Below are 27,990 nucleotides of genomic sequence, written 5' to 3' on the forward strand. Positions count from 1 at the left end.
TTGTGTCTCCCTGCGAATTCATAAATTGAAGCTCTGATTGCCAACATGATGGCATTTGGAGACGGGACCTTTAGGAGGCAGGTTTAGGTGAGGTCATGAGATTGGGGACCTCCTGGTGACATTAGTGTCTCTATAAGAAGAGGAAGAGAGACCGGAACACCCTCTCGTGCCCTTTCCCCCACCATATGAGGACACAGAGAAAGGGTGGTCATCTGCAAGCCAGGAAGGCCCTCGCTGGGAACCAACTGGCCGGCAGCTTGATCTTGGCCCGTCCAGACAGCGCTGTTGAAGCCCGCTGTCTGTGGTACTGCGTGATGCAGCCTGAGCCGACTAAGACGGTGGCTTGTCCATTGCAGCTTCCCTGAATCCTGCCACAGTGCCTGGTAGGCTTGTTCAGTGCTGTGTCATCCCATGACCTGGTCACTGGGGCATGCACCTCAGTAATCCTTCACTCTGGGGGACTTAGCCCTGTCCCGATCATGACCCGAAGCACCCAGTCGTGAGAGCATTGGTCACCTTGGGTCAGCGAACAGGCATTCTCATGACTGTGCACAGGGGAAGGGGGGACTGTAATTAGACTCCATTAACCCCAAGTCCTACCAACACAGCTATCTGACTTGATCACTGAACATGGGCCCCTTGTGGGCGGTAACACAGCTGTGGTCCAGAAACTCCCGCCCACCTGTCTGCAGCCACCTGCCTTGCCCCTCGGGCACCTGATTCGACGGGCTCTGGGGTTTCTGTAGGTCCGTCCTTGCAGACGGTGGCTCTCTAACGCAGGCATGGTGGTACTCCCGGATGCCTTCCTGGGGGAAGTGGGCTTGCTTGAATTTGTCTCAGGCTTTGCTAAGTGGCAAAGAGAAAGAAGCGAATGACTCGAGCCTTTCCCATGGTTAAAGTAGGTTTTGGTGAGATCCAAGGCCCTTGGCCTCCCAGAGCAGGGTGGGCTGGGGGAGGAGCTAGAGGAGCTGGGCAGGTTATAGGGAGACAGGGAGCATCTAGGGCTGGTATGGGTTAGAGAGAGGACCTAAGAAAACCCTTCTCATCTGGCTTCCGGCTGGTCTTGAGAACTAAACTCTCCAATGGGCACAGCTCGCCCAGTTGTGAGAGTTCCCATAGCATGGCCGGTGATCAAAGACCACGAGTCGGCAGCCCCAGCAGAAAACCAACCATCACCAGTGCGGTTACCGAGGTAAGCTGGATCACTCCCGCAGGTGCTTTCGTGATGGTATAAATGGTATAACAATTAGAGCTCCTGCCAGATGAAAGGGATTAAACAAAATCCAAAGAGAGGGGTCGCTGGAAGCCGGGGTGAACGCGGCAGCTCCTGGACAAGGCAGACGTCTCTGAGTTCAGAGAACCCGCCCCCACCCCGCAGGCCCCTGGGAGGCCCGCAGACACGGTTCATCCTCCCACAGGATCAGCCAGCGTTCCCCTTTATCCCCCCACCTCCCAGCTATGGAAGCCCGGCACCCCAACACCCACCCCTCCTCCCGGGGAAGACAGCTGGGCTGGAGTCTGGGGTCACCCGTCAGCACCAGGGCTGCGGTCCCCCTGCTTTGGAAGAGCATGAGGACTGACCTTTGGGGCTACAGGTTGAGAGGAGTATGTAGGAACAGATCAAATCATCTTGGAAGAGAGGAAAGAGAATGGCGGGGGGCGGGGGGGGGGGGTGCTGCCATGCTCATGGCTGAAGTCCCCTGTCCTGGTCCCGGGGATAATGGATCAGGTGGAGCACACACAGACCCGGAGCTCGGGAAGGGAAGCCGGGAGAGGACAGGCAAGACCACGTGAGTTCATCGATCCTTCATGTTTCCCTTCTGTGACGCTGGGTCCAAGTCAGTGACAGCCACCGGGTGAGCCCAGGCCCACAGAGCAGGAGCAGCACCCTGGGCTCTCTTCTGCACCAGGTCCCTCCCCGGCTGAGAGCACACCCCTTGTGTTTTACTCCCCCAGCCCCACGCCCGCCCATCGCACACATACCAGTCCCAGGGTCAGGTCCCCGGGGTGGAGAAGGACCACAGAACCATTCCTTCCTTCTAAAAATATGTATTGAACGGCCAGTACGCGCCAGACTCTGGCCTCGGCGCTGGGATAACCCTGCCCCTCCGCAGCCGCAGCTTCCTGCTTCCATCCTCGGAACCGCTGCGACCGGGCCATCCCGCAGTGCAGCCTGAGTGTGACAGGCTGGAGCTCCGGCTGACCAGGCCAGCCCCGGGCCATTTCACACCTGGGAGCCTCTCCCAGCGACCCTAGGCACCCGCGCCTGGCGCCTGAGGGCTGCGGTCCCACCTGAGGAGGTACACAGACTACACCCTGACACCTCGGCACCTGGGGTCCAGGTGAGGAATGTCTGAGCTCGCTCGCTCGCCCCCTCAGGCCACGGGGGACCTTTTGCAGTCCCCCTTTGGGATGCTTCTTGAATTCCGTTCTCAAGCCCTCAGAGCCTTTTGATAGGGGCTTACGCTCTGGGGTTCTAAAAGCCACCATTTCTGGCCATTGCCCCCAGGCACCCCCGAAAACATCCCCCCCACCACGGTGCACTTGGGTCCAGGCTCACTCCAGCGCGTCGTCCTTGGCGCCAGGGGAGGGCGCCAGGGCCGCCCGGTGCACGCGCTGGTGCTTGAGCAGGTGCTGCTTCTGGCTGAAGCCGCGGCCACAGGCGGCGCACAGGTAGGGCCGCTCGCCCGTGTGGTTGCGCCGGTGCCGCGTGAGGTTGGGCTTCTGGCTGAAGCGGCGGCCGCACTCGGGGCACGGGTAGGGCCGCTCGCCCGTGTGGATGCGCCGGTGGATGGTGAGCGCCGACCACCACGAGAAGCTCTTGCCGCACTCGCTGCAGATGAACTGGCGCTGCGCCCCGGGCCCGGCCAGGCCCGCCCGCGCGCCGCCCCACAGCACGTCCCCAGGCCCCCGGGCCGGCGGGGCGCTGCGCGGCGGGGCCGAGCGGCCCGGGGGGGCCTGGGCCTGCTGCTCGGCGCCACGCACGGCGGGCCCGGGGCGCAGCAGCTGGGCGGCGGCGGCGGCGTGCGCGCGCTGGTGGGCCCGCAGGGCCGCGCGGCTGGCGCAGGTCTGGCCGCAGCTGGGGCAGCGCGCCGCCTGGGCGCCGGGCAGGTGCGTGCGCTGGTGCTTGAGCAGGTGCTGCTTCTGGCGGAAGCTGCGGCCGCAGTGCGGGCAGGGGTGCGGGCGCTCGCCCGTGTGGTTGCGCCGGTGCCGCGTGAGGTTGGGCTTCTGGCTGAAGCGGCGGCCGCACTCGGGGCACGGGTAGGGCCGCTCGCCCGTGTGGATGCGCCGGTGGATGTTCAGCGACGACCACCACGTGAAGCTCTTGCCGCACTCGCTGCAGATGAACTGGCGCTGCTCGCCCGGCCCCGCGGTGGCGGCGGTGGGGGCTGCGGTCCGGGCCCCGGCCTGGCGCCACCAGCCCTGGCAGAGCCCGAGCCAGGCCCACTCGGGGCGGCTCCGCGGCGGCGCGGGCCGCAGGCGACAGCCTCGGCGGGCCGCGGCGTCCCGCAGCAGCTCCGGCAGCCCGGCGCGGGCGCCCTCGCGGTCGCGGGCGTGCGCGCGCTGGTGGATGCGGAGCCCCACTTGGTGGCGGAAGCAGCGCTCGCACTCAGGGCACGAGTGGGTGGCGGGCCGCGAGTGGGTCTTCTGGTGCTTGAGCAGGTGCTGCTTCTGGCTGAAGCGCCTGGCGCACTCTGGGCAGCAGAAGGGCCGCTCGCCCGTGTGGTGCCGCTGGTGGCGCGCCAGGTTGGGCTTCTGGCTGAAGCTCTTGCCGCACTTGGCGCACAGGTAGGGCTTCTCCCCGGTGTGGGTGCGCTGGTGGATCTTCAGGGACGACCACCAGCTGAACCTCTTCCCGCAGTCCAGGCACACGAAGTGACCCTCGCCGGCAGAAAGAGCGGGGCTCAGGGGACTGGGGGCTGTCCCTGGAGCCCGGCCTGCCAGCCCTGTATCCTGCTCAGTGGGAGGAGTCCACCTGGGCCCCCCAGTCTCCTCCTGTCCCCCCAAAGCTCGAGGTTTCATGGTCTGGCATGGCGCGAGGCCCCGACGCTGCTGGAAAATGTTTTCCTTATCCTTGGAAAGGGCGGCCTGCGATGCCAGCGTCTGCAGCAGCCACTCTGGCTTCTCCTGCTTGACCTTCATCACCAGCCCATCTCCTGCCAGGGGCGAAGGAAGAGAGGACAGCGAGAGTCAGTCACTGCTCTGCGGGGTGGAGGCCGGGCACAGCAGGAAATAAGGCAGGAGAAAAGAATGCAGAAGGAAAGGTTTAGAAGTGGAGAAGAGGGAACCGGAAAGGAGAAAGAAGAGAGTAAGGGAACGTGGGAAGGACAATGAGGCAGAAGGCGGCTGAGGCGTGGAGAGGGCCAAGGGAAAAATGCGAGGCAGGACAGCCAGGTGCACAGGCCGCCTGGCTGGCTCTGCCCCGGGCCCGGGCGATGCAGAGATGGTCAGAGACACGGATGCTGTGAGAACATCGAGGAGCAAGCAGAACATGGGCCAATTTCTGACTCTCGTTCTCCAAGAGGCTCCTCCACATGCCGGGAGCTCGCCCGGCGAGGGCATGCCCAGTCCATCACTGCCAGGCCCTCTCCAGCGGAGCGGCCGCCGTGCGTGAGCCCCTCACCTGCTTGGACCTGGGCTGTTCGGCAACCTCACCTTTCTTCAACAGAACCAAGAACAAGAAAGTCAGCCACAAAGGTCTTGGCATCCAGAACAGGTGTCGCCTTGTACTAAACCTAGTACCCTTTACTTTTGAGCGGCCTGAACACAGCTGCTCAAGTCTGCGGGGGCCGCTTTGTCCCTCTAGCTCAGTAGGTACCAGTCAGTGGCCTGTTAGGAACCGGGCTGCAGAGCAGGAGGTGAGCAGCTGGCAGTGAGCAAAGCTTCATCTGTACGTGAGCCGCTCCCCAGTGCCAGCATCACCGCCTCAGCTCCACCTCATCATAAGGCATTAGATTCTCATAGGAGCACTGGTCCCAGGTGCCAGAAAGGCTGGGGACCGCTGCCCTAGGTCATGGACATCAGCCTGATGGAAAAGGTCTGCTACAGATACTAAACAGAAACGATTCCATTTACGTGAAGTTCAAAGCTGGCAAAACTAATCGATGAGTCAGAAGTCAGGATAATGGTCCCCTTATACAGGGCACTGTGACTAGAAGAAGGCAGGAGGGGACTTCCGGGGTTCTGGCAGTGTTCCCTCTCTCCATCTGCATGCTGCTGCTTACATGAGCATGTCCTTAAGAATTTATAAGGCTTGCGACCTACGCATTTTTCTATGTGTTACACTTCAATAAGTTTAGATTCAATAAAAAGTAGGTGAAATGAAACGGTTATGAACAAAGAGGTTCTGAACAATAGGTTCCAATATATAACAACAGAATCAACCCAAAGGAAGTAGGAAGGAATTAAAAGATAAAAGCTGAGATTATAAGATAAAGGGAACATATAGATTTAAAAAGAATTACTAAAATACTGTATGTCAATTTGAAAATCTATATAAAATGGAGGATTTTGTGAAAAAATGTAAGTGAACAAAACTGACTCGAGAACAGGTAAAAACATATCTATATCGTCAACTAGAAGAAATGGAAAAGGAAGCTAAAGTTCTACCTTGAAAATGAGACACAGGCCCCTCAACTGTATAAACAGGTTCTACTAAAACTTCAAGGGAAGGATTATTCCCAGCTCTCATAAACTGATAGTGACTAGGAAGAGAGGGAGGGACGGAGCCTACAAGCTGCCATAATCCAAGATCAAAACAAGACAAGGGCGGGGCGGGCAGGAAATTATAGGTTTATGATTCTCTGCTAGACGCCAAGAACACACGCAAGACCATCAGCAAAGCAGGTTCAGCAGTATTAAAAGAACAGTGCAGCAGGACCCTGCAGAAATGGCTCAATATAATCTGTGACTTTAAGTTTTAAAAAGTGGAAAACCACTACGGCCACGCCACCCTGAACATCCCCGATCTCGTCTGATCTCGGAAGCTAAGCAGGATGGGGCCTGGTTAATACTTGGATGGGAGACCGCCTACGAAGACCAGGTGCTGCAGGCAAAGGAAAAAAAACAAAAGTGGAAAACCTTATACCATCTCCACAGGTGTGAAAAGTCATATGACAAAAGTCAACAGCATTTCTGGAGGGAGAGAAGGAAGAAGGGAAGGACGAGAGAGGAGGAAGGGAAAAGAGGAAGCTCTTAGTAAAGTAGGAGTATAAGGAAACTTCCTTAGGTTGACAAAGGAGCTATACTAGAAATTGTGGCAAATGTTCTAACCAAAGGCAAAAGGTTAGAAGTCCATTCAAGTTAGGGACAAGACAAGGGTGCTCAGTGGCACTGCCACTCTTCTACATTGTCCTTGAGAAATTAGACAAAGCATAGAGGGAAAAAAGAAACATATATATATATATATATATATATATATATATATATATATGAAAAGAACACTATCACCTAGAATGTACGAGAGAGCCCATTGACAAAGTATTAGAGATGAAAGGGTTTCAACAAGATTGCCAGATAGAAAAACATATAATAATTTGTAACTTAAAAAAAAATGGCAATAAAAGCTAACTGGGAATAAACCTAACATATGTGTAAAGCTTATGTGAAGAAAACTCTAAAACTTTATTGAAGTGATAAAGAAAATATAAATAAAAGGACAAATACATCATGTTCCTAGATGAGAAGAAGCCCTTTACGCCAGAACAATGTTTAAATTCAGTGTAATCCTAATTACTCATTAAATTTACAATTTGCACAAATCGCCCAGAAAATTCTAAAAATGAGAAAGGGAGATTTTGGCTTCCACACTAACAGCGAGAATACTACTGCCACCTACTAGAATGGCTAAAATCCCAAACACCAATGACAAAAAAATGCTGGTGAGGGACGCAACACGGCGCAGCCACTTTGGAGGACAACTGGTCAGTTTCTGACAAGACTGAACACTCTGCCCGTGTGATGCAGCAATCACGCTCCTCGCTATTTGTCCAAAGGGGCTGAAAACTTACGTCTACACAAAAACCTGCACGCAGATGTTTACAGCAGCTTTATTCGGAATTGTCAGAACTTGGTGCGACCAAGATGTCCTTCGGTGGGTGAGCAGCGGTACACCAAGCAACGGAGTATCATTCAGCGATAAAAAGAAACGAACCGTCGAGCCACGAGAGGACATGGAGGCAATGTAAACGCACACTGCCGCTGAGTGAAGGGGGCAGGCTGGAAAGGCCCGCGCACTCTGCCATCCCGCTCACACGGGAATGAGCACTCCACTTGTGAGTTTACCTGGGAAAAAGGGCCAAAATGTTTGGAACTGACTCTCTCCTAGGTTTTCCTGTAATTACGGTAATGTCACGCACACGCGCGTGTGCACACACCCAGGGAATGCTCTCAGCATTCAAAGCGACAGCCCACATGGAGCTGGGGGACAGACTGGGAAGGGGGTGGCATCAGGACCCAGCCCAGAGCGTATGGTACCAGACAGCACGCCGCCCCCCTCCGGGCTGTTTCCTCACAAAGGGCTCTAAGTGGCTCAGCTGACACAGACCATGAACTCTGAGTGACCCCAGCACCAGTGCCAGTTATGGTGAGGACGACAAGGACAGCTGGGCTTGTTTTAACCCCTCGTCCTACCCAGAGTGCTGGTATTCAGTTTGATTGGCATGGCCACCATAAACTCTGCAGCAGCATTTAAACATCTCGCTACCCAAAGCCCCCCCGACACCCCGTACCCCCGCACATTTCTACTGGGGGGCGGGGCATGCATGTTCTCTCGCCTCGCAAGTCGTAGGCTGTGCTTTGTCATTTTCTTAGCTCTCAGAGTCTGTTTTGTTCCATTCTTTGACATGACCTTCCACAACCTGGTCCCACCCTGCAACTTGACACTCTCTAAGCCACTGTGAGAGCAGCAACTCGCCCCGGGCTGGCTTCAGAAGGACAGGGGGGACAGGCCTGGGGAGGGGGCTGAGGCTGGCTCGCTCCTTGCCAGCTTCTCTCTTACCTGTGCTGGCACTAGCCAGGCCACGCTCCATCCTGGAGGCCCCACGCTGGCATCGGCACACGCTCCCCGCCTGCGCTCTGCGGGTGAGGCGGGGCAAAGAGAATCGGTCTGTGAGACAAGGACAGAAGGGGTTCCCAGCCCTCCCGCCACCTCGCAGGTGCAGCCTGGCTCTTTCAAGAGCTTTCCCACCCAGCGCCTCAGTGGAAATGTGCAGGTGTTTTTAATAGCACATATACCTGCTAGACAGGTAAAACAGACACAACTCCTACTTTATGAAGAGGAAACTAAGGCCAGAGAGGGTTGCTGAAAGGCCTGGAGTCACAGAGGTGGCCGAATGGGGACACTGGGCAAGGTCACAGGCCTTTTAGCCCCCAGACTGGAGCCCTACACCTGCAGAGCAGCGTGTGAAGGGCTCCGCTCCCACGCCCCACCCCCCGGCAGAAACTCAAATAGGTTATGGAGGGAGAGGTTGTACAGACACCCCGAAAGGCAGAGTCCCTCCAAAGTCACCGGCCCCTCCTCTCTCAATGTCCCCATCCATGTCCCAGCACAAGCCCCCCCGCCGCCCTCCCCAGGGAGCTCTCCGTGCCAGAACACACACGGCCCAGCTGGGGTACCATCGCCGATCTGGGCTCATCTCTTTTTTTAACGCTCAGGTTGTCAGGACATTTCCTGATGGGCTCACTTATTGCCTGAACACTACTGGAGACAGGTCACGATACTCGGATGCCTCAGGCTTTTGCGCTGACTGCCCCCTGCGTGGGGTGCTGCTCCAGACCTCTGCATGGCCCCCCTCATCTCTTTCAGGTCTCGGCCTAGATGTCACCTCCTCAGAGCGGCCTCTCCTGGCTCCTCTGGGTCAGGGCGCAGGCCAGCGCCCTCGCACACTCCTCCGTGACACTTGGCCCCCTGATGTAGTATTGACTTGTCTGCTTATCCCTGTCATCGCGAGGACAAGATCTTTTCATGCCCACTGCGGAGTGCCTGGGGCCTGGGACGGAGGCCCCGCACAGCGGGCACTCACAGGGACTCAGGGCACAAACGCTGCCGGCCGACCCACACTCAGAGGGGGGCTGCGGGCGGCCTGTGCCGTGGACTGCCTCTCTAAGGACGGGGACCTGGTTTCGCACCCCTGTATCCCCTTCCCCCCCACAGTCCCAAAGGCCCAGCAAGGACCTGTGGCTGTCGGCTCCGCTCCAACAGCTGTGACCAAGGGGCTTTTCTGGGCATCAGTCAACATTTTCTCTGGACCCCTCAGCTCAGCCCCATCACAGGAAACCCAGTTTACCTTGCCCCCCACCCGGGGCCCTCAAGAGCCCCACAGAGACCTCATGCTTAGGGTCCCCGCTTCCCTTTCCCAGGTCCCCTTCCAGCAGCCACTCCTGGGGCAGGGACCCAGGCTGGCAATCTAGACCCTGCCAAGAGGGCAGGTGGGAGGTAGAATCTAAAATATAGAAAAATCATTTTCCCGGGTACAAAAATGGGAGAGACACCCCGCCCCCTAGCGGACTGCCTGCGACCTGCGTCTCTTTCTGGTATGAGGCTTGTTCAGTAATAAATCGTCTTCAGTAGGGAGCCTTTCTGAGTCGGCAGATTTTGTTCTCACTTGTATTTCGCATTCCTCCTGTGGTCTCCTAGAGACGCTAACGCCTGCTGTGGTGCAGAGAAGGGGGAGGGTGGGGGGCCTCAGGCAGAGGGGGGGAAAGGCCCCGGGGGTCCCTTGTGCCGCCTGTCCCCTCAAGGTTACTCTGCATCCTTCACCTTGGGGAAGCCTCTCCCCAATGTCTGCCTAAAGAGGCTCAGGGGACTAGAGAACAGGAGAGCCACCTCAACTCTGGGAAACCCAGTCCGGCAGCAGGATCCACAATTCAGCGTGAGGATGGTGGGCGGGGCTTGGCCTTATTCACAGAACGCCAACCCAATGCAACAAGAGGCCCGGTGAGCCCAACCAAGTCAGTCCTACTTGATCCATTCTGTCTTCCAAGAGGCAGTAGGGCCTAAAAATCGCCTCAGATGCCAGAAAGGCTCCAATTCACAGCGAATTACTCCCGTGTCCCTGGGAACTTCTGTCCTGGCCACGGCAGGGGTCACGGGGCTCCTGGTCCAAGTAAGACAAGCAGACATGGAAGGAAGGGGACCGTCATGGCTCCCAAGAGAAGTAAGACATGAGAGGGCCGGAGTAGGGGACAGAGGCCCTCCCCCGCCTGTGTGCTCAGGTGGTGCATCCAGAAAGCAGGCCGGCAGGTGGCCTGAAGACAAACCCTGAGACGGCCGACCACAGAAAAGTCCCTCTTCACGGCCAGGTCTCTTCAGGTCAGCCAGGCCACCAGACACATCCCCCTGCCCCAAGCTGTGCCCTTTCCACCCTTCCCGCCTCACCTGACACATCTGTCAGCTGAGCCAAGATGCACAGGAACCCAGCGAGTAAGCTGCCCAGCGGAATGCCCTGGCCAAGAAACAGGAGGCAACGGAGGCCGATCTGCCACCCCCAGCAGTCCCTGCAGGCCACTTGGCCCTGACGCCAATCTCCGCTGACCTTTCCCCTCCAGGCCCAGCAGGCTCTGTGGAGACCAGGACACACGTCCCCCTCCCCAGGTCCTGGCTCTGAGCCCTGCCCGCCCCACGACGGTCTGGCTGCAGTTGGGATAAGAGCCCCCTCAAGCGGAAGGCCTCCACCGGGGCAGCTGCCATGACAACTGCCGGGCCACACAAAGCCGGGACTGTGGCCTGTGGCAGGTGGTGAGGTCGGGGGCGGGAGAAGGTAACAAAGGAGCTTTGGTCTTAGCAGAAACTTGGGGGTGGAGAGCAGCTGGGGTAAGGAGAAAGCCACGGGCGGAGAGGCAGCGAGGGGACATGTCCGGTCTCCCCACGTCCTCCCGGTCTCAGGCCCTTGAACTTTTCCTCCAGCCAAATCCATCTCCCCTCACAGACTCAGGCCCCAGATGGAGGAGAAGCGGATGGTGCCTCCTGTGTCCTTTGTCATCAGCGGAGCAGGGACTGGCCACATGCCTCCCACCGAAAGCTGAGGCTTTGAGGGGTGGCATCTCCCCAAACCCTGGCCAAAAGCCCAACTCCCAGGTCCTGCGCAGCCATGAGCCCCGACCCAGGCCTGCACCCAGGGCCCCAGTCTGCCGCTGCTCACAACCAGGGAACGGAGCGCAGGGGTGGTCCTCCCCGGGTGCCCTCTGAGCTGCCCCTGCTGCTGCCATGCTCCCCTGCCTTCCCGTTAACCACACATGTCCCAGCCCTCAGCGGGTTCACCCACCCGGTGCTTGGTGCATCGCCCGCCCCCTCGGCCTCCTGCCCTGCCCCACGCGCCCACTCCCTGCCTCCTCTCCTCAGCGCTCCCGGCCAGCAGGCCCTGCTTCTCGTTTCCTCGCCCTGACCCACCCGTGGGCGCTCAGGCAGGTCAGGCCCCAGGGAGCGGGGCTCGAGGCCGTGCCCGGGCCAGCGCGGGCGGCCCTGAGGCGTGCTCTCAGAGTGCTCCCGAGGTGCAGGGCTCTCGCTCTGCAGCCTCACTGGTGATCACCTCGATGTTGACGGCTAGGGGAAGGAGAGGGGGTGGTCAGCCAGACAGCAGGAGGGACAGGGGCACGGCACCGCCCGCTGCACACCGGCCGTGTGCCAAGCGCTTAGCAAGCAGCAGCATTTCACCCCTGTAGCCATTTACCACAAGAACCACGGCTCCAAGAAGTGCAGCTGCCTGCTCCAGGCCGCACGCTAGTGAGTGCTGGAGCCAGGACCCAGCTGGCGTCGGCCCGCCCCGGGACCACGTCGCTTCCCACGAGAAGGTACGAGACACGCCAGAACCTAAAGTTTGGTTTCTAAACCCACGTGCAGTTAAATTCATATAAGTTAAATTAAAAATCTATTTCTCAATCACAACAGCCACATTTCCAGCGCTCAACAGTGGCCTGTGACTCGAGCTACTGTAATGGACGGCAGGGAAGAACACGTCGCGAAGTTCTGCTGGGCGGCCAGCAGCAGACCGGACACTCCAGGAAGGCAGGCCGGTCCCTGACATGCAGAAGGGACTCAGTTTATATTGACTGAATGAATGAATGAAACAAATGAAGGACTAAAGAGGGGGCACCTCTAGTCCATGCCGGATCAGCCGCTCAGGAGGAGTCAACGTTCTCCGCGTGCGAAACCAAGTTTCGTTAGCATCAGTGGGTCTTTCATGCGAAATGGACCATCATGGGCACATGGGAAGAAACTGACATGGACACTAAATCACACACACACACACACACACACACACACACACACACACACACAGCCATTCACACCTCTCAGCTACCACAGCTGAGTAAACAAAAGTCAAAGCTGCACAAGCACAGAGATACCCAAACACGTGAGAACACCTGCACGACCGTGCGTGCAAAGTACAGAGAAGCTGAGAAACTTAACAAGGCCAGATCCAGAGACTCAAGCATACCCACTGAACCACGTCGGCACAAACAGCCCAGCGCACTGGTGGAAACGGAAACGCCCACCTACCCTCACAGGGCCACGCCATCCCCACCGGCCCTCTGCTCCAGGGACCAAACCCAGGAAGGCGGGAATGGAAGCGAAGCGTCCACAGTGAGCCAGGAAGCTTGGCGTAGAGATCAGAGGTAGTATGACGGGGACAGTCACTTGCTGGGTTACCTGTGCTGGGCAGAGGAGAGGCATGAGGCCAGCAAGGCTGCAGCTGGCTCAGGAGAAGCTGGAGGGACAGAAAGCCCTAGAAAGAGAACTAGGCTCTGCCCAGCTAGCCCAGTGCAGCAGGAGCCCCCCCCCCCCCCCAGACAGGCCTGTGGGCATCCAGCCCAGGAGGCAGCAGCAGGCCCTTCCCCCATCCCTGGGAACCTGGGCACCGCCAGGCCAGGCTCCTCAGCCCGGTCTCCCCTTGCAGGCTGGGAGCCCCGAGTTCTGGCCCACCTGTCCTTGGCAAGTCACGTCCCTTCTAGGCCTAGGTTCCTAATGGCGACGGAGATTGAAAGTACCTGTTCCACAGGCTGGTTACAAGCATCAGGTGAAAGAAGTCTGTGGGAACACTATCACTTCTGACCCTTCCAGACCATCTCCTACTCCCGCACCCACACTGTGGTCCTCAGTCCCAGGAGAGGGCACAGAGGTGAGGAGCAACGCAGAAGGGCAGCCCATCCTCCCACAGAAAGACCGGTGGAAGGGGAAGGTGTCGAATTAGCCGTGTGACCCCAGGCCAGCCTCTTTCCTTCTCTGGGCCTCAGTCTCCCCATCTGCAAATGGAAATAAGGCTTGCTCCTGTGTATAGACTGTTATATCAAATGGGGGGGGGCAGTAGGAAAGGACTCTGAGAAATATTCACAAGGTGAGATGAATTCTCTCTAGGTCACTGCTGTTGCCACACCCCCTCCCCACTCCCCGCCTTGTGTGACTGTACCGCAGGGCTGCCTGGTAGGAAGAGCCGGGGTCAGTGACCTCGGTTCGCATCCGCCAGCCTTCCCTAGGAACCGGGCCCGTGGACAGCCAGGGCGGCAGCTCTTCATGCCTGGCCTCCGCCCGGAGGTCCCAATTCGACCCGCGGCCCATCCCTGAGGCACCTCCTTCCAGGACTTCTGTCTCCGCCTGCCTGACATGCACACCTTTGCCGGAACTGTCCCACCCTCACCTCCCTGCCGTGCACCTGTCCCACACACGGGCACTACCATCCCAGTCTTTGCTCACCCATCTCCCGTTAGAGGAGAGAGCAGCACCCACATTCTGCCACCCCAAGACCAGGACTCAGGAGCCTGCCAGGGCCTGGGACCCCCATTACCTGATACACTTTGAATGGGGGGGGGGCACGTTTAATCTATAAACACTTTTCCACTCTTTGCTGCATTCGAGGAGCTTAGAAAATAGGGAGTGTTTCCCCCTTTTCAGATGAAGAAAGCGAGACCCAGAGGTGACACTCCTGCCTCAAAGAGTTAGATGTCAGGTCTCCTTCCGCCCACCCTGACCACCCCCTTCTCTCCTGGCCACCTCACCCCAGGAAACCTCGGATCTCTCAGTTTAACTTCCTTCAGGGGCAGGTGCACGGACCAGACCACCTCTACCACCCTCTGCCCTCTGCCCTGGGCTTACCTGGCCTCCCAGGGGGGACAATGAGTCTTCATCAGGCTTCTCAAAAACGCCACCCCCTTTCACTACCACAGAGCGCGAACCCTCACAATCCGTAGGTCGCTAAGTCCTACCAGTGTTACTTTTTAATACCTCCGGACCTCCTGCTGCTGCCTCCCGCTGCCTCAGTTCAGGCCTCGCCCCTGCGCTACCGGAGACTGTGCCTCCAATCCATCCACCACTCTGAGCAATTTTCCTAAAACTGCCATTTGGACACGTTACCACTTCGCTTCAGATACTTTGGTGGATCCTCAACACTCTCAGGTTCAGCTAAACATTTTTTGGCAAGAACATTTTGAACCTGGCCTCTGCCCACCTCTCCTCACTGCACCCCAATCCGCCCCATTGTCCCACTCTGCGGCCCTGGGACCTTGCCTAGTTGTCGCATGCCTGTGGCCAGTCCTGGAATATTCTTGTCCAACTCTTTCCTGCCCAGTGCGGATCAGGGACCACCGTGACCAGGAAGCCTTTTTGGATATGCCAGGCTCAACTGGGGGCCCTTCTCTGCTTAACCTGTGCGCCCACCCAACCCAGCACCATCCACATGGCGTAACGGTAATTAGTCTGTCTGCACACAAGGCTGCAAACATCTTAACACAGGGAGTGTTCTCCTCTCCCCAACACCCAGCCCAAGGTCTCGCATGCTGTAAACCATTAATAACAATTTTAATGAAAGAACATTTGAATAAAAGAAATGTAAGTCCAAAACAGATTATGGAATTGTGGAAGCTCGGAGTTGAAGGGAGACCAGTACTCTCTAATCTCTTCATTTCACAGATGAACACAGGGACCTAAAAAGAACAGCCTACACATTCTGCCCCCCAACTTCTGCGGCTTTGACCACACCCAACCCAGCTCTAGCTGACCAAGACCCACTCCAGGCTCCATCCTACCCAAAGGGCTGCAGGGAGCAGGCGGCATCTCCATACCCTCCGCCTTTACAGAGGAAGAAGCCCCCAGCCCCTACACCAACCCTACTGAGATCTTGGCTCCCATGCCCATTTTCCTGCAATAAAAATTTCGGGGAGACCTCTACGCACACACTTCCAGTTTCCGTGGGGCTTCCCTCTCATTGTTCTCACCCCAACCCTTAGCCCCGCTCATATGATGATTTATTAGGTAGGTACCTACTATGTGTCACTCTGCTGCGAGCACTGGGGTTCCTGCCCTCCAGAGGCTCGATCTTTCGGGGATATTGTCACAACTCCCGAACATCGGGACAGCGCTGTAGCGGAGCGCGCCTGGAGGGCCGTGGGGGAGGGAGGGGAGCAGTCCCGCCCCCCGCACCACTCACCACCCGGTTCCTCCTGCTCTCACCGGCCCCCTCCTGCTCTCTGCCCTGGCCTGAAGCCCCTCCCACGCATGACCCCGGCCCCACGGGTTGTGTGGGGCTGAGGAAAGTTCGGCGCCGGAGGGTGGGGAGCTCAGGGGACGCCGAGGTCCCCAAGGCCGCCTCCAGCCCGCGGCTGGGTGGAGGCAGCGCGAGAAGAGCGGAGCTGGGCACCGGCCCCACAGCACGGTCTGTCCCTCCGCACGCCCCACCCCGCCTGGATTCAGAGGGACTCGGAGGGAGGGGACGGGAATAAATACCTTTGACTTTGTGGCTAAGGTTAACGGGAACTGCCACCCCGGGGCGACTTGGGCACTGGGCTCCCCAGCCCCGCCAGTCCCGGGGCAGGCAGGGCGGGCACGCGGCCCTGATTGGCTGGCGAGCCTGGCCATCCCCAGGGCCGCCCCGCCACCTGATTGGCTGTGCCGCTCAGATGACCAGCTTGGCCCTATCAGAGGAGCCCGCGGGGCGGCCCCTTTGTTCTCTGGAGCCAATGGCCTGGGGGGGCGGGCCGACCTCGCCTCCCGCGGGGCCTGGCGGGGGCGGGGGCCCAGCGGTATTAACGCGTTGACCGCCGGGCACCGGACCGGGTCGAGGGCTCAGAGACGGAGGGACGGGGACGAGGCCGGACTGTGACCGGTGTCCGCACGGGCCGCCGCTCGGCTCTCCCGTCCGGGCCCGCGCGCTCTGAAAGCGATCTAATCGCTCGGCCACTCTCCGTCCGCCGCTTGCGACGCTCCAGCCTCGCTCTTGGTGCCGCGATCCGAGGAAACGAGCACGAACCCCGCTCGGATGCTCACACTCGAGTGTGCACGTGACATGGTGGTGCTCGGCACTACGCCACACCCGGTGTTGGAGTGAGATGTGCGTGTCTCGTGTGACAGGAGAGAAATCGCCTCCGCACCCGCAGGGCTCGCCTCCTCCTTGAGGAAACAGTGACATGCGGAGGTTACTTTCCTAGGCCAAGTGTCACTGCTGCTTTAGAGGCAGGGTCCAGATGGCCAAGGCGGGTCTTCTGTTCCCAGAGACTTCCTCCTCTACTCACCCTGATTGAAGGAAAGGCTCCTTTATGTCAGTAACGTCCCTCACACTGCCACCTCACAGGGACCAGCTACATCAGCTCCCACCGAACAGGACGCTCTCCCGAGCTGCTTAGAAACCGCCTTTGGGACACAGGTTGACACAAACAAAAGCTGGCATCTCTCAGCTTTCCTACAAACCTTACCTAATTCAGCAGGTGGATCTTATTCTAATTAATCAGTCAGCAGCTGCCTACCAAGCATCTGCCATGGGTCCAGCTGCTGTTAGCCTCCCTGGGCGAGATTCTAGCAGTTCAGCCACAAACTTTGTGTGCACTTTTTACAAAAGATGCTTTGTCCCTAGACTTTGACTTATTTATCTGTAAAAGAGTTGATAAGTTTCTAGTTACATACTTGCCTTACTGGATTTTTGCAGGACCCTAACTGGATCTATTGTCTACGGATGTGTTTGTAAAACAACCCTCCAGGCATCACTAGGCCATCGACTCTTTAAAGACTCATTCGTGGAAGTAAAGTCATTTCCAACTCCTAGGCTTGTATCCTTCTCTACAGAGTGAAAGACTTCCTCCAGATTGTCATTTTATAATCAAAGGTATCTCAAGGGTAGAAAGAATGAAGCATATCTGGGATCCTCTTTCCATTAAGCAAAAACAAACAAAAAATAGGTAGGCTACATATACGTGTCGCAAATGCACAGGAAACAAAAAGGTCTAGGAGAACAACACCCTCTAATACCCTACACAATGTAAAGACATGGAGGGTGGAGTGGGGGAAACCGAGGACTTCCACATTAAAAAATAAATCTAAGTATGTCTGAATTGTTTAATTTTGACGAGATAATACTTTTGTAATTGTAGAAGGAAAAAAAACATACATAAAACCTTGGACTCTTCAGAACAGAAGGGCGGCTCCTGTTGTAACAGTGTAAAAGTGCATTTCAATAACATCTTCCTTGTTCACATCTCCCCTCTTTATTCCGGCCGTGACTACTTTGGAAAATATGTTGTTATGGTTATTGGTATCAGTTCCTCAGTAAGTCAGCCTCAAGGACAGGGCAGAGAGTAATATCTCCAGGCGCCAGCTGCCTAGGAGAAAATAGCTCCCAAGGCTTCCAAGAAGAACAATAAAACAATATTGCCGCCGGAGTATAGATAACAAAACTAACCGCCAACATCTGCTTCTCTAATCTGCTTGCTTGCGTAATCAAAGCCCACCAGGATGTGGGTTTAGGCTTCATAATCTGTCTCTTCTGGAAGCTCAGGGCTGATTCTCTAGTGGGGAGAATCAGTCGCCGGCCGGCCAATAAAAGCTCATAATTACTCTCAATTGGCTCGGTGGGTCTTAGATTTGAATGCGCCACAACACTGTCAGCCAAGCTCTCATCCCTCCGACCCAGGAATTTCTTCCTTCGAGACTGCTGTCAGCATGTGCCATGATGAGCAGGCCTTGGGACCCAACCCAAGGGACTCCAGAACCATGGGCGAGTTCATTCTATCCCTGCCTTACCAGACCCCTCAGGGCCACTTCTGTGGCTTTCCCTGATTTTTGGACCTCCCTTCACCATCTCTACTCGAAGGCAGTGGGCAGCATAGCACGAGGGGACAACGCCCACCCTCCCCATACACCAGGCATTTCCTAAAAGGTGATTTTCATCAAGTCAGGAGCTCTGGTCAGATTCCCTCTCATCTTTTTCCCCCACCCCCAATACTAGGCCCAGATGCCTGAGGACCTGCCTCCTGCTCCCTGCCCATCGCCCTCGGACATTTACCTACTTTCCTGTTCAACACTCTCCCCACCGCCCCCACCCCCGCCCCCAAAGCACTGCTCCCTTCCCTTGAAGCCCTGGCTCCCTTAGGGAGATATATTTAAGTGAGGCTCTCTTGACAGCACACCCCCAGGCTCTACAAGATAATGTACCATCAACTACACAGGTTTTTAAGTGACCACACAACCCCATAAGCCAGTGTGACGCTTTGAAGCTGTCTGCTCCCTTCCTACACACTTAAGAGACTCACCCGCCACTATCCCTCTCTCTCTCTACTCGTTATTTGTATACACATACATGTCCACCCCAGACCCATGCCTCCTAGAGGGAAGGATTGGGGCTTATCTTTGTATAAACCCCCCATTTCCATCCCAACATCAAGCACACAGTAGGTATTTAATACTTATCTTCACTAAAAGCAGCAACATACCCGATAAACATATGGCCGTGGTCAAAAGCACAGGTTCCAGGAGACAGACGGACCTCTGGTGATTATGTTACATGACCTTGAGCAAATGCTGTCATCTGTAAAAGAGTACCTACTGCACAGGATTACGTGTGATATTTAGGTAAACTTCTTTGCAAGGTGCCACTTACATAAACTAATCATGGCTGCTATTGTTATGCACCAGACTATGCTAGGTGCTAGGGATCTACAGAGATGACTAAGGCTGGTAGGAAAAGGGCCTATAGACACCTGTCAAACATAGACACTGCAATTTGTATGAAACAGCAGTGCAGGGAAGCATCCATAACAGAAACGGGGACCTGCAGCAGGCCAGCCGAGGAGGTACTACGAGACAGACGGAGTCGAATCAGACCTTTCCCCCTAACTGGTACCTGACAAGTCTGCCTTGACCCCACAGAAGGCTGAACCCCTAGAGAAGTAGCCCCAATCGTTGGGTGTGCCTGGCCTTCCCCAAGGAAGAACTGGAGGCAGGGCACAGAGAGGCTCAAGTCGGGGCACCTGGCCTGTGACTGAGACCCCCACATTCCACAGCCTCCTCTTCCTCAGGACTGCACCACACCTACTCCCCCAGATGCCACGGCTCCCCAGAGAAAGGAACACTTCTCAGCCACCAGTTCTAAAACCAAATCTTTATTCTCTAGTTTGAAAAGGAGGGTAAGTGGTTGTTCTGTTTGGTTCCAAAGAACAGAACAAGGCCCAGTAGGTAGAAATGATAGGAAAGCAGATTTCATTCATTTTAAGGAAGAACTTCTAACAATTAGAATTATCCTACATTAGAACCAGGGCCTCAGCAGGCAGGGACTCCCTGTCACCTAAGTGTCGCAGAGGATGGGCATCCAGGTGCTAGAAATGCTGAAAAGGAAACGCCCCTAGCCTCCCGTCAGTGGAAGCTGTTATCGGGGGGCAGTCCTTTCCACAACGTGGGGTTATGGAAGGAGTGAGGGCGGCTGGGGTGCTCAGGGGTGCTCAGACGAAAGCCTGGACACGGGGCTGCAGCCAGCCAGGGGATGCTCCTGGTGGGAACAAAGCAAGTCAGGCAGGAAGGGAGTGCCCTGGGGCCGCTCAGAGCTGAGACCAATGGCAGACGGGTCTCTCCAAGTCTGGGAGCCAGTGCAGGGGCAGGAGGGAGGGCAGGGGGAGCAGGGGTTGGAGATGGGTCAGACCAGATCGGCTTCGCTCCCAGCGCTGCCCAGCAAGGCCAGCAGGTTCTCCTAGGCGCACTAGGCCCTGCCGCCCACTTTTCCTCCCAAGCGCTCACCCACCCCCTAAGCTTCTAAGGACTGCAGGGCACCTACTCCAAAACAGAGCCAGAAGAATTCATGAAGGACAGGGACATTAAGGCGTTGACACCAGCGAAGAAGGGTCTTCCTGTCCCCTGGGGCCCCTCCAGGCCGATGGTGAGTGGAGCTGCTATTGCTACTTCTGCAGGGCACAGGACAGTGAGGACAGAACCTCAGCAAACGCCAGCTGGAGGCCGGCTCCCGGGCCTGTGGGGGGGGTGACCTCCCTCTCTGACAGGGCCCAGCTCGCTCCCCGCCTCTCCCACCCCTTGCAGCAGCACAGGCCCCAAGGCCCCCTGCAATGCCCCTCTGTGGGAACGACGCGCAGGCCACCGCCTCAGACATCATGCTTCTTTTGATGGGTCAGGAGCCTCTCCTCGTCGTCGAAGGTCTGGCCACAGATGGCGCAGCAGAAGGCGCCGTCCCGGATGTGGCTCTTGCGGTGGGTGATGAGGTTGGACTTCTGGCTGAAGCTGCGGTCGCAGTCGGGGCAGGCGTAGGGGCGCTCGCCGGTGTGGATGCGCCGGTGCGACACCAGGTTGGACTTCTGGCTGAAGGCCTTGCCGCAGTCGGGGCAGACGTAGGGCTTCTCGCCAGTGTGGATGCGCCGGTGGGCTGCCAGGTAGGGCTTGTGGCGGAAAGCCTTGCCGCAGTCCGGGCAGACGAAGGGCCGCTCCGGCGCGTGGTCACGCCGGTGGGCTGCCAGGTGGCTGCCCTGGGAGAAGCGGCGCCCGCACTCCTCACAGGCAAAGGGCCGCTCCCCGGAGTGGACGCGGGAGTGGCCCACCAAGTGCGACTTCTTGCCAAAGTTCTTCCCACACTCGGGGCAGGTGAAGGGCCACTCCCCCGTGTGCTGCCGCTGGTGGGCCCGCAGGAAGCGCTCCTGCCGGAAGCTCCTGCCGCAGTCCCCGCAGCTGTAGAGAGATGGGGGCGCTTCCGCCTGTTCCCGGGGGACCTCTCCTGGGGCGTCCGGCAGAGGCGCAGGCTCCTGAGCAGGTCTCAGTCGGGCCTCTGGGGTGGGCTCTGCCGAGGGCTCCAGGGGCCCGGCCGGAAGCTGGGGGCTCCGCGAGCTGGGGGTGCCCTGCGCAGACCCCTCGGATCGCTTGTGGATCTTGCTGTGGGACAGGAGGTTGGGTTTGTGGCGGAAGCGGCGCCCGCACTCGGTGCATGGGTAGGGCTTCTCACCAGTGTGGATGCGCCGGTGTGAGGTCAGGTAGGGCTTGTTGGTGAAGCGCTTCCCGCACTCGGGGCACTGGTGGGGCCGCTCGCCCGTGTGCACGCGGCGGTGGGCGATCAGGTTGGGCTTGTGCCGGAAGCGCTTGCCGCAGCAGGTGCACTGGAAGGGCCGGTCCACGGCGTCTCCGCCAGGCCGGGGGGCTGTCACTGCCGGGCGGCCCCTGGGCCGAGGCCCCAGAGCCTTGGCCGCTGCCTCCTCCAGAGCTTCGGCGACGTGAACCCGCTTGTGAGCGACCAGCTGGTCCCACTGGGCAAAGCTCCGGCCACAGTTGCCACAGATGAAGGGCCGGGCCTCGGGGGCAGGGGGATGGCACCGCCGCAGATGCACTCGAAGCTGCTTTTGTCGCCAGAAGCGTCTCTCGCACTCGGGGCAGGCGATGGGCCGCTTTGCGGCCGAGTGGGCCCGCAAGTGCAGCACGAGGGCCACCCAGCCGCGGAAGCTCCGCCCGCAGAGGTGGCAGGCAAAGCCCAGGTCGGGGGTGGCGGCCGCGTGGACCTGGCAGTGCAGCGCCAGGAAGGGGGCGTGGCGGAAGCGACGACTGCACTCAGGGCAGGGCAGGGGCAGCCGGGCCTGGCAGTGCCGGGCGTGAAGCCACAGGGCCACCCAGCCGGGGAAGTGCCTTCGACAGTGGGCACAGCGGTGGACCCGGCCCGGGGCTTGGCCTCCCGACTTGGCCACAGAGGTGCCTTGTAACCTCAGCCCGCGGGGCTCCTTCTCCAGGGTCTGGGGTGACTCCTGGGAGGGCCCCGAAAGGAGTTGGGGCTGGGCCGGGCCCATGGCCAGGGGGCCCCTGCAGCGGCGTTCCAGCATCGGCTCTTCCTGTGCTGTGGGTAGAAAAGCACCATCACTCTAGAGACCTGCTGGCCGGCCCGGGCCCGCCCTGGCCGCCCTGGTCCCGCCCTGGCGGCCCTCACCCCTCTGGACTCCGAGAGCCCCTGAATCTGGAAGGCTCTTCCGTTTCCTTGTAGGTTCTAAATTGTGTTAATCTGGGTCTTCTAGACATAACATTTCAAGTATATTTGTCATCAGCCTTTAGTGACCCTGGAAACTACCAGAGGAACTTCTGACACTTCTTGGGATCCCCGCATGGCAGCCATGCGTCTGGCATAAAGTAAACACTCCAGAATTGGCAGCACACACGGTCCTGCCTCCCCAAAAGTGCAGCGCCTCCCCCTGCAGGCTTCACGCCTTTGCCCAGCCCTGCCCTGCTGCCCTCTCCTTGCTCCCATTTCCTGTTGCCCATCTGAGCTTCAAGGCACCTGTGAGGCTGGACGAGCGAACGTTAAGCTCCCAGCTTGATAGAGAAGCAACTGTGAGGTATAAAAGGTGACAAGGCTTGCCGAGGGGACACAGTAAGTCAACAGCAGAACCAAGACTAGGGGGACAGGTTCTTCTAAACCCCAGGCCAGTGTGCTTTCCTCTTAAACATCTGGGTTTGTAAAGACCTCGCAGAAAGAAATTTCTATAGCTTTTTATTCCTATTACCCACCCGGCCCTAATCACACCACGAGAGCTACTTTCGGCCTTCCTCACCTCAGGCTCTCAGGGTAGAAGCCTGGAGAAGGAGCAAGAACAGCCCTTCCGGGAACAGGACCGGGGCGCTGGTTGCTACTCCCAGCCCAGCACAAAGCCGGGCCACCGCCTGTCCAGACTGTGCCCACGCTCTGCCCACCTAAAACCCTTTACCCACGCATGCACGATCAGGACATCACAGCAGCGAAAGCTCTCCAGAACTCGGGAACACCCACAGCCTGCTGCCCTCCGGGCGAGGGCCCTGGCGCTGCCTCCCCGGGGGTGGCAGGGATTATCAGGGCATGAGAAGCAGAGGAAAGAAGAGACCGTAACCTCTGTCCCCTCTCCGGTTCTGCCCCAACCCTGCCAGGAGCCGCCCCACATTCGGCAACTCCACAGCGCCAGGGAGCCCAGAATCCTGCAGGGCAGCCTTCGCCACTGGGCGGTGAGGTGGCAGTTAGACCCCTGAGGGACCCTCACTGCCTGCCCACAAGCTCCTGCACAACCTAAATTCCCTAGTGTGCACTTCGCCTCAGAGCAGACATGACTCACTCCCAACTGCCAGACTGAGCACAGGGGAGGCTCCAGGCTGCGAGAATGGGCTCCTTCCCCCACAGGCGCCTTCCTTCCCCAGGATGGGAACCCCGAGCACTAGGGCTCTGGGAGGAACTGGGAACCCAACAAAGAAGGCCGGACTCTACCCTGGAGACTGTGGAGCTGGAGACGAGGCTTTTTCCAGCTCCTCCTGGGGATACTCCTGCGACTGCAGCGCCTGCTTCGGCCCACACTCTGGCAGCCCCCAGATGTCAGAGAAAACTGCAGCAGTAAAGACACCCCTACCCCCATGGCAGAGCTCAGGCCCCGGACTGCAGAGAGGCCAGCCTTACCTGCGGGGAGGGGAGAGAAAAGAAGCATGAGGCTCGGAGCTCCTCCAGGGCAGTCATCTTTGTGTCCTCGCCAGCCACAACCCCCGCCCCCACCGAGGCCTCACACCCGGCCGGCGGAGTGACCTTAATGGATATTGGATTTATAAATGAACGTGTCCCCTTCACCAAGGAAGTACACGGCTGCGTTTGCGGGTCACTTCCTCCACTGGTAAGGTCACAGCACGAATGCCCCATGCTGATGGCCAAAGGCCGGCCTATGGCAGCGACTCTGGAGTCCCGGCTGAGTCCCCTCCCCCCACCCTCCTCCCAACAGGCATTCCAGGCCCGTTTCCCAGGGGGGCTGCGCAGGCGAGCTAGTGTGACCAGGACTCGGGCAGAAGCCCCTTGCGCGCCCCGGAAGGCAGAGGGCCGTGGAGATCCCACACCCCCTTTTGTATTCGTTCGCGTGCCCCCGACCCCGTGCGCGGACGCACAGCTCCGCGCTCCCCGAGTGGGCCCTTTCGGGTCCCCGAGCAGAGCGCGCACCTCGCGGAGCCTGTGCGCAGGTGCGCAGGCTCGCCCCCCAATTCGGTCCGCACGCCCCCCCCGCCACACACACACACACACACACACACACACACACACACACGCAGCGCGCACTCGGTCACGCGCCCGGCAGGTCGGGCCGCCCCGCCGCGGGCCCGCGTGGAGCCCCGCGCCCTTCCCGGGACGAACCTCTCCGGCGGGGTGCGCGGAGGCGCGTCGCGCGTCCATGAGGCCGGAAAGCCGGCGCCGGCGACCGCGCTCCGCACCCCGCCGCGGCGACAGCAGCAGGTTCGAGTTCGCCACCGCCAGGCCCGTGCCCAGCCCCCCCGCCGGTTCCCAGCGCCACGTGACTACAGGAGCTGCCGAGGGTCAGTCGCGGGCTCGGGCCGGCGGCCGCGGCCGGAGGGCGGGGCGGGCCGAGCGGCCGGGCTGGCCGCGCGGGGTCCCTGCGCGCCCCCAGCGCCCCCTCGCGGGCCGCGCGCCGGGAGGCAGCCGAGGGCCCGAGTCCGTTGCCCTGGCGACCAGAGCCTGGCTTTTCCCGGACGGGCCCGGCTCAAGTTTCCTGACCTTTTGTCCCTATGGGGGACGCGCGTCCCTGGCGACCGCGTGGCCAGACTGGTCACTCTGTTGGACGCGGCCTCGCTGGCTCCCTAAAGGCACCAACTCGCCGGAGCCTTACGAGAGGGCGCTCCCATCCCGGCCGCGCCCTCCACGCTCCGGCCACCTTGACCTTGGGCCGCGCTGCGAAATCTCGGTGCTGCAGGGTCTGAGCCACGGCCGGCCGGGGAAGGCGCGCCTGGCCCGAGCCCGGCTTCTGTGAGGAGACAGAAAGGGCCCCGATCGCGTGAACTTTGAAAAGGGAATGCTCTCTAGTCGAGAAACTAGCGGAAAGCGGGCGTCCGGGGGCCGTGCGCGAGGGGCGCGAGGCCATTCTCCCACGGGCGCATTTCGCTGGGACGCGCGGCAGCGAGTTGGCGAGTGCGAATTGCAGGTGCGAGCCTGCGCCGGTGACTAACCCGCTAGCAGGTGGCCTTGGCTTTCCAAACGAAACACTTCCTGGGGTTTCCAGGCTAGTGCAATTTCGTATACTTTTATACTTTTCAACAGAGGCCATTTTTTTACCGTACGCGTATTTTTAAGCACTTTTAAAAATCTATTCCATAAATAGGAGATGGAATAGAAAAACCTCTCATACGTTTACCTCCTAGAGTGAATTCCGGGTAATATTTTGGTCTGTGTCTGCCAATGGTTTTTCTGTGCTTATCCATGCATGTTGGGCATACTTGGAATAAGGCCCTACAGGGATGTATTCTGCCCTTTTCATGTAACTCTATCATGAATGTTTCTTCTGTAACAGTGTAAAAGTGCACTTCAATAACATCTTCTTTGTTCACATCTCCCCTCTTTATTCTGGCCGTGACTACTTTGGAAAATATGTTGTTATGGTTATTGGTATCAGTTCCTCAGTAAGTCAGCCTCAAGGACAGGGCAGAGAGTGATATCTCCAGGCGCCAGCTGCCTAGGAGAAAATAGCTCCAAGGCTCCCAAGAAGAACGATACAACAATATTGCCACCAGAGTATAGATAACGAAACTAACCGCCAACATCTGCTTCTGTAATCTGCTTGCTTGCATAATCAAGGCCCACCAGGATGTGGGTTTAGGCTTCATAATCTGTCTCTTCTGGAAGCTCGGGGCTGATTCTCTAGTGGGGAGAGTCAGTCGCCAGCCGGCTAACAAAGGCTCATAATTAATCTCAATTGGCTCCGTGGGTCTTAGATTTGAACGCGCCACAACACTTCCATTTTATTAGATATTCTTTTACAACATGATTCTTAATGGCAGCACAAATGTACAAATAAATTGTCCACATTTTTTTTTGTTTTTTATATCGTGGTAGATTCATTTTCACATCTCCAGAAGTCCTCTGCGAAGACGCCCAAGTATTGTTTAGAAGCAGCCTTGTGTCTGCAAGAGGGAAAACCCAGCCAGCCACCTGTCGCAGTTAGCCGGTCCCAGGCCTCGCTCATCCGTCCAACAAATATTTAATCAGCGCCCGCCATCTGCCACTGTGTGGTTCTGGCCTGCTCGTGAGCCGGGCAGAAATGGTCTGTGCTGTTTTTTCCGCAATGTCTTTTAACCCTGGTGCAGCGATGGAAATATCTCTTAGGGTCGTATTTAACATGAAGTAAAATCGAATGCTCGATGACAATTTCTGAATGGATGGCTGTTGAAAAGGCGGAGGAGACTCGGGAGCAGGGAGAAGAGCAGAAAGTTCCATTCTAATGGAACTTACGTCATCGATCCTTAACTCCTGCTGCAGAGCGTCCTGAAGGCAGGTTCGGAAACTCTCCTCGAACTACGTCCACGTGTCTGCGGGCAGTGTGAGGAGAAGGTGAGAAGCGCATACCGCTGACCCTGACAGAAGCCTCATGCCAGCGCAGTCACTCCCGCATGCTCACACAGACCTCCATCCCGCAAGCGCTTCCAGCATCGGGACCCCGAGCAAAAGCTGCCAAGGCCCAAACTGAGCAAGCCCCGGACTCCAAGGTTAGCATCTCCGGTGAGAGGTGGCTTCCTGGGTCACGTGGAAACTCTTCAGGAAAAGATCGGAGTGCTCCTACTTCTGCAGTTCTAGAAATATCCTTAAAGGCATGAACACACGCCAAGTGCCTGGAGAGGACAGACGCTGTCAGAGGAACCCCGGACGGGGATCACGTGTCACCACCCAAACTCTGCCGCACCAGGTGCTTTTCCGCTGCATATCTAAAAGGAAGAGAACGTAGTTGCTCAAAAGAAAACCAGGGAGAGATATCAGATTTCCTGCTTCGGGTACCGGGGCTCGGGCACGCCAAGGCCCTTAGGCCCTGCTCACCGCTTCTCGCCTCTCGCCGCGGCCGCTGCTCCCACTGGGCACCCCCCCCGCCCCCCGCACGGCCGCCATGGAGTCCAGCCTCTCGACCAGATTGACCCGTTTAAACATAGATCAGGTGGCTCACTTCACATTTCGAAAACGTGTCAATCCACTGCCACAGCCCCTGAGGTTCCATCTGGACTGACCGTGCCTGCCTCGCTAGCTCCGTATCACGTGGGGTCCTGCTGGACGCTCCCCCCTACCCCCCACCCCACCCCCGCTGCACACACAACAGCTCATTCCCCCTGAGGGCTTGGAGTTGCTGTTCCATCTGCCCGGGACGCTCTACCTCCAGGCCTTCCTGGGGCCAGTCTTCGACTTTATTCAGATTGGGGCCCAAGTATCCTCCCCCCAGAACACGCTTCCCGCTGAACCTGCACGCACTTCCCACCTGTGCACTCATCACGTGTTTCCGTGGCTGCCGTGACAAAGTCCCGCAGGCTTAAAACAACACACAGGTTGCCCCTTACAGTTCCGGAGGCCAGACGTCCAACGTCGGTTTCACTGGGCAGAAATCAAGGTGTCAGCAGGGCCACTTTGTAACTAGCATCTTGCTTCAGTGGCTGCACCACCTTCAGCCTCTTCTGTGGTCAAGTATCTCGCTGTCCTCCCTCTTGGCGGGACACTTCTGATTACACTCAGGGGCCGCCTCAGTAACCCAGGGTCGTCGTACGGGCAAACACGAATCAAAACTGAGAAAGTTTTCATTCTTTCTGGTGCAAAAAGGGAGAGACTTCCCCCTACAACCACCACCCTTTCCTTAGAAAACTTGTCATTGTGAATTTTTCTGTCTCTTGGAGATGTAGATATAAATAAGCCTCTTGCCAGCTTTACAACCCAGGACTGTCTCTCTCAAGGACCTGGGAGCCATCTGTTTGAAATCTAAATATCAAGGGAGATATAGCCC

General features: G+C 58.1%; 3 protein-coding genes and 1 pseudogene across 12 annotated transcripts; 2 read left to right on the forward strand and 2 right to left on the reverse strand.

The window, feature by feature from the left end:
- Window positions 1–1,791: 1,791 nt before the first annotated feature.
- On the reverse strand, window positions 1,792–15,803 carry ZNF775 (zinc finger protein 775). 8 transcript variants are annotated; one of them, XM_016125941.2, is made up of 5 exons: window positions 15,257–15,699; window positions 12,500–13,242; window positions 10,379–10,445; window positions 8,000–8,076; window positions 1,792–4,157 (listed from the first exon to the last, which is right to left on the reverse strand). In XM_016125941.2, the coding sequence occupies exons 2-5, from the start codon at window positions 12,516–12,518 to the stop codon at window positions 2,557–2,559; spliced, it is 1,764 nt and encodes a 587-aa protein (XP_015981427.2). In that variant the 5' UTR covers window positions 12,519–13,242; window positions 15,257–15,699; the 3' UTR covers window positions 1,792–2,556. The 8 variants fall into 8 exon arrangements, 7 of the variants coding, with proteins under 7 accessions (XP_015981427.2, XP_036086592.1, XP_036086593.1 ...); XM_036230699.1 differs by having other exon boundaries at window positions 12,500–12,649; window positions 12,988–15,699; XM_036230700.1 differs by lacking the exon at window positions 15,257–15,699 and adding an exon at window positions 14,090–14,113 and having other exon boundaries at window positions 12,500–12,649.
- LOC118611041 lies at window positions 5,937–6,055 on the forward strand (annotated as a pseudogene).
- A 3,536-nt stretch (window positions 15,804–19,339) lies between the features above and the next one.
- REPIN1 (replication initiator 1) lies at window positions 19,340–24,479 on the reverse strand. Of its 3 annotated transcripts, XM_016125947.2 has the most exons (3): window positions 24,360–24,479; window positions 23,460–23,645; window positions 19,340–22,070 (listed from the first exon to the last, which is right to left on the reverse strand). In XM_016125947.2, the coding sequence occupies exons 2-3, from the start codon at window positions 23,602–23,604 to the stop codon at window positions 20,347–20,349; spliced, it is 1,869 nt and encodes a 622-aa protein (XP_015981433.1). In that variant the 5' UTR covers window positions 23,605–23,645; window positions 24,360–24,479; the 3' UTR covers window positions 19,340–20,346. The 3 variants fall into 3 exon arrangements, with proteins under 3 accessions (XP_015981433.1, XP_036086598.1, XP_015981432.1); XM_036230705.1 differs by lacking the exons at window positions 23,460–23,645; window positions 24,360–24,479 and adding an exon at window positions 23,646–24,096; XM_016125946.2 differs by lacking the exon at window positions 24,360–24,479 and having other exon boundaries at window positions 23,460–24,085.
- Window positions 23,750–27,481, forward strand: LOC118610747 (uncharacterized protein DKFZp434B061-like). Its single transcript, XM_036230706.1, has 2 exons — window positions 23,750–24,538; window positions 26,070–27,481. Exons 1-2 carry the CDS (start codon window positions 23,773–23,775, stop codon window positions 26,216–26,218), a joined length of 915 nt encoding a protein of 304 aa, XP_036086599.1. The 5' UTR covers window positions 23,750–23,772; the 3' UTR covers window positions 26,219–27,481.
- The last annotated feature ends 509 nt before the right edge of the window (window positions 27,482–27,990 follow it).

This window comes from Rousettus aegyptiacus, unplaced genomic scaffold (genome assembly GCF_014176215.1).
Source record: "Rousettus aegyptiacus isolate mRouAeg1 unplaced genomic scaffold, mRouAeg1.p scaffold_m13_p_13, whole genome shotgun sequence".
NCBI classification, from domain to species: domain Eukaryota; kingdom Metazoa; phylum Chordata; class Mammalia; order Chiroptera; family Pteropodidae; genus Rousettus; species Rousettus aegyptiacus.